Source organism: Canis lupus, chromosome 29 (genome assembly GCF_011100685.1).
Source record: "Canis lupus familiaris isolate Mischka breed German Shepherd chromosome 29, alternate assembly UU_Cfam_GSD_1.0, whole genome shotgun sequence".
In the NCBI taxonomy this organism is placed as follows: Eukaryota; Metazoa; Chordata; class Mammalia; order Carnivora; family Canidae; genus Canis; species Canis lupus.
Window position 1 is genome coordinate 4544773 of NC_049250.1, and position 4071 is coordinate 4548843.

General features: G+C 42.2%; 1 protein-coding gene across 1 annotated transcript; it reads left to right on the forward strand.

The window, feature by feature from the left end:
* The first annotated feature begins 2307 nt into the window (after positions 1–2307).
* Positions 2308–2580, forward strand: LOC106557997 (ctenidin-1-like). Its single transcript, XM_038579847.1, has one exon. The coding sequence runs from the start codon at positions 2308–2310 to the stop codon at positions 2578–2580; it is 273 nt and encodes a 90-aa protein (XP_038435775.1).
* Positions 2581–4071: the final 1491 nt, after the last annotated feature.

Here is a 4071-nt window from a genome sequence, read left to right on the forward strand (position 1 = left end):
AAGTTGCTTTTTTCTTAGACGCATGGTAACATATTCCAGAAATGGACTAGAGAAAGTCTTGAGTGACAGAATGTTATGATGCTCTAAAAGGAGAAATCAAGGGTTCAGGAATAAGATACCCAATCATCTTCAGTGGCATCAATATACATCCTTACAAACACCACTGCCATCTGTCCCTCTAAAGGCTTTGAGCACTTGCTATGTGCTTTACATACATGAACTCCTTCCATCTTAGGCACAGAGAAGGGAAGTTCCCTTGTGTCATGTGTCTAGAAAGTCACAGTGTGGGAATGAAAATCTGTTGGCCCCTGGAGAGCCCAATCTTCTGCCCTTCAGGTGCATGTGCACACTGAGTGAGGAGGCCATGCAGCAAAGTTGTCAAAGCTGGTTCTGTGCCAACTTTCCTATCGTGTGGTAATAGATAAATAGACATATTTTACTACTTTCCTCTCTTGTCCAAATAGAATGTTCTCTTCTGGTTGACTAGAGACAGGTACTAAATAACAGTATGCCATTCTAGGAAAAAATAATTGATGGTTATAAAAATGAGTCCCTTTCCCCCTGAAAGCATGATGCTTTGCAAAGAAGTTAGGATAAAGGAAAGGATGTTTGAACATGACATCTGGTCTATTTCTTCAGGCTAACAGCTTCAAGGTGAGACACCTGCCTTCATTACTATCTCCATGTCCATTAGGTAAACATTTACTTTGTCCCAACCTATGACTTACCGATCTGTTAGGAAGAATACCAAAGAAGCCAACCAAAGAAGCCATTCATAGGTGAATCTCCCTATGAAAGTCCAAAGTGCACTGTTTACACACACAGCACTCTATCTTTCAAGAAAGAAAAGGCTCCCCTCCCATATGGCAGCATACCAGGTGCATTTAGACTTTCATTAAAGGGAAGAACAAAAATAATCCAGAAATTAAAATAATAGCTATAAAGAAAGAGATCAAAAACATAGTGGAAATGTTTCCAGTTCTGACATTTGAGGTGAATGTGCCCACCCCCATTGATTTGTTTGCCATCCAGAAATATATTTTGAAGGACAATGACCTGGCAAGAAAGAGAAGTGATGCTCAATAAGTGGACTCAACCAGGGAATACTAGACTTTGAGGACAGCAGCTGAACAATGGATGCAGACATGGGCCTTTCCCAGCACACATGCCCACTGGGCCTATGCCATAGCTGACAGTGGCATGGAGAGCTACGGTGCAAGCACGGCCTGGCCCATCTGTCATAAACATTAGGTCCAAAGGCCACAGGTGTTAACAGTACTAAAAAGTAAAAATTACACTCGGGCGGAGGCCACTTGATAGAACAGGAAGAAGCAAAATCTAGGATTGGTTTCCAATCAGTAAATGGGCTAACAGTCTATTCATCTTTAGCACCTGTTGTTTCTTCCTCTCTCTGGTTCACCATGAATAAAACAGTTTTATTTATAAAAGATGTTGTGTGTACCCAGGACCAGCCTTTTGCCTATTGTGAACTAGGCAAAGTTTGTCTTTGGTGTCCTCCCTGGCCAGCTGGCCAACGCTACTTCCCTTCTCTCCCAGCAGGTGTCAGGGCCCCCTTCCTGTGGCCAAAACACCCACTCAGAGCCTTCTCTCATTCTCCTGATTTCCTGATTTCTTGATTTCTTAAATTTTTCTTAAACACCTAGAATGCAATTCACTGCACTAAACATGCAAGGCGAGAGGTTGAAAGAACTGCAAACACAGCCATCGCCCTTCACTGACATGCCAGTAAAAGATGCAAACACAGACACTGGTAAGCAAAGTACACACATTTTTAGTGGCCCAACAGAAGTGCAATAAAATGGCCATGAAACCATGGAGGAAAGAGAGTGAATTCCAAATGGTGAATTTGAAAAACTCTAGGGAAGACATAGAATGTGAACTATGGCTGGAAGAATGGGCAGGACTGGGAAGGACTGTGATTAGTAGAAAGGATGAAGAAAGGCACTCCAGTGGAGGGAAAAGTAGAAGCAAATGCACAAAATTTGGAGGATTTAGGTAGTGCTAGAGAGGCAAAGGATCCGAGTTGTTTTGAATTCTGGATCCACCAGAGACTAGCTGTTTAAACACAGAAAATTAATAAACTTCTCTGAGCCCTGATTTCCTCATCTGCAAAATTAAAATGCATTCAGTACACATTTATTAAGGATTTTACATGGGTCAAGCTCTGTGCTGCGTGTTGAGGGTACAACTGAATTAAGAATATCTACCTCAGAGAGTTTATGTTAGGATTCAAGAAGATGTATGTGAAGAACTTAGCAGAGTACCTAGTAAAGATTAGTTATATAAATGGCTGGTGATGCCTATGGAGGCTGTGGTGGTAGTGATGACAATGGAGGTGGTGAGAATTGTGGTGGTGGCAGTGGAGAAGATGAAGTGGGCAGTGGTGGTGGTAGAGAAGGTGGTAACATGGTTAGAGGTAAAGTGGGTGGTGGTGGAGGTGGTGGTGGTAAAGTGGCTGGTTGTGGTGACGGAGTTGGTGAAGTGGATGGTAGACGTATGGTGGAGCAGATGAAGTGGATGGTACTGGTGTTGGTGCAGGTGGTGACGAGGAAGCTGTGAGGGTGAATGACAGGTGCTAAGAAAGTAGAGCCTGGGGCAAGAGGTTAACAAGAGTTTTAGATCAGATACTGCTTGAATATAGAGAAAACTATTCGATTGCAGAAGTAATGGCCTTAATATGCCAGTTATAACTCTGATGTGGAATTGACTTTGGGTGGGCCAAGTTCTGGGCAGGCAGTAGGTCTTCCCAAACCACTTTCTGTCTACCCTCAAGGTCAGCTCTCTGCAATTCAGACATCTATCAATATTGATTTAATCAACTCAAGACAGGCAAATGTTATGAATATTGAATATTGTACCCTTCTCTACTGTTTTTGGGAAACATGGCCAGTGCTGTCTAGGGCTGTTCAAATTCTGTGACGGGGAGGGGAGGTGGGGGTGGTGGAATGTAGATGGGAGGAGTGTCAGGTGGGGGAGCATTACAATCCTGAACAAGTTGCCTCAAAATGTATTTCAATTTGCTAATGCCATTTTCTGTTGACCTACCATGTGAAATTGGAGATCTTTTTTCCTCTAGAAAAAAAAAAAAAAAAACTTATTCCAAACAAAACAAAATCACAGCCTGCAGGGCACAAGTTTTACATATTTAAGAGAAATGAAAAAAATAACAAAACCATTAATAATACTTCTGATCTAATACACTCCTCTATACACTCCTACTGCGCACAGCTCTCTCTGTCCTCAGAACAGAGGTCATAGGCTACTGCCGACACAGTTCAAATGCAATCCCTGTCACATCATTCTCCTGCCCAAAAATCTTTACAGCACCCATTAATGCCTGATATCCTCTATCATTATATCCCAAAGGTACCACTTCCCTCCTTCAACCTCAGTGGAGGGCATCGTGGTCTAGCAACAAACATGGGCATCCTCCTCCCTTACCTGCAGCCATTCCCTTGGTAACTTCTGTCAGCTTTATCAATCAAATCCTTCTTTTGTGGGTGATTGAGTTTTGAGTCTTGCTGTAAATTGGCCTTCCCTACTCCAATCTCCTTAATATAGAAAAGATTGCCTTTAGAAAAATTTCACGATGTAGACTGGGAAAGTTAAGGTAGGGAGTAATCCTCAAAACCTACAGAAAAGTGTCTTCAAAATATCCTTGGGTCATATCTCACATCTTGTGAGAAGAATTCCAGACTCCTCCCACGGCAGCCTGAGCTGGCTCTTTTTAGAGTCTAGCTCCATCCTCCACCTTCTCTTTCCTTTACTTCTTCACTTCTGAGAGGTGTTTTGGTTTTGTTTTTTTCAAATTCCTATGCCCATCCAGCTCTGCAAGACAAAAGAATGCCCCTACAAGGCTCACCTTCTTCAAACACTGGGGCAAGGGAAGTCAGAGCACTGAATTTACATTTAGTAAGCTTATTCCTGAAACAGCATGGAGGGTTCCTCAAAAAATTAAAAATAAAAATACCACATTATCCAGTATTTGCACTACTGGGTATTTACCCAGAGAAAACAAAAACACTAATTTAAAAAGATATCTGCAACCCC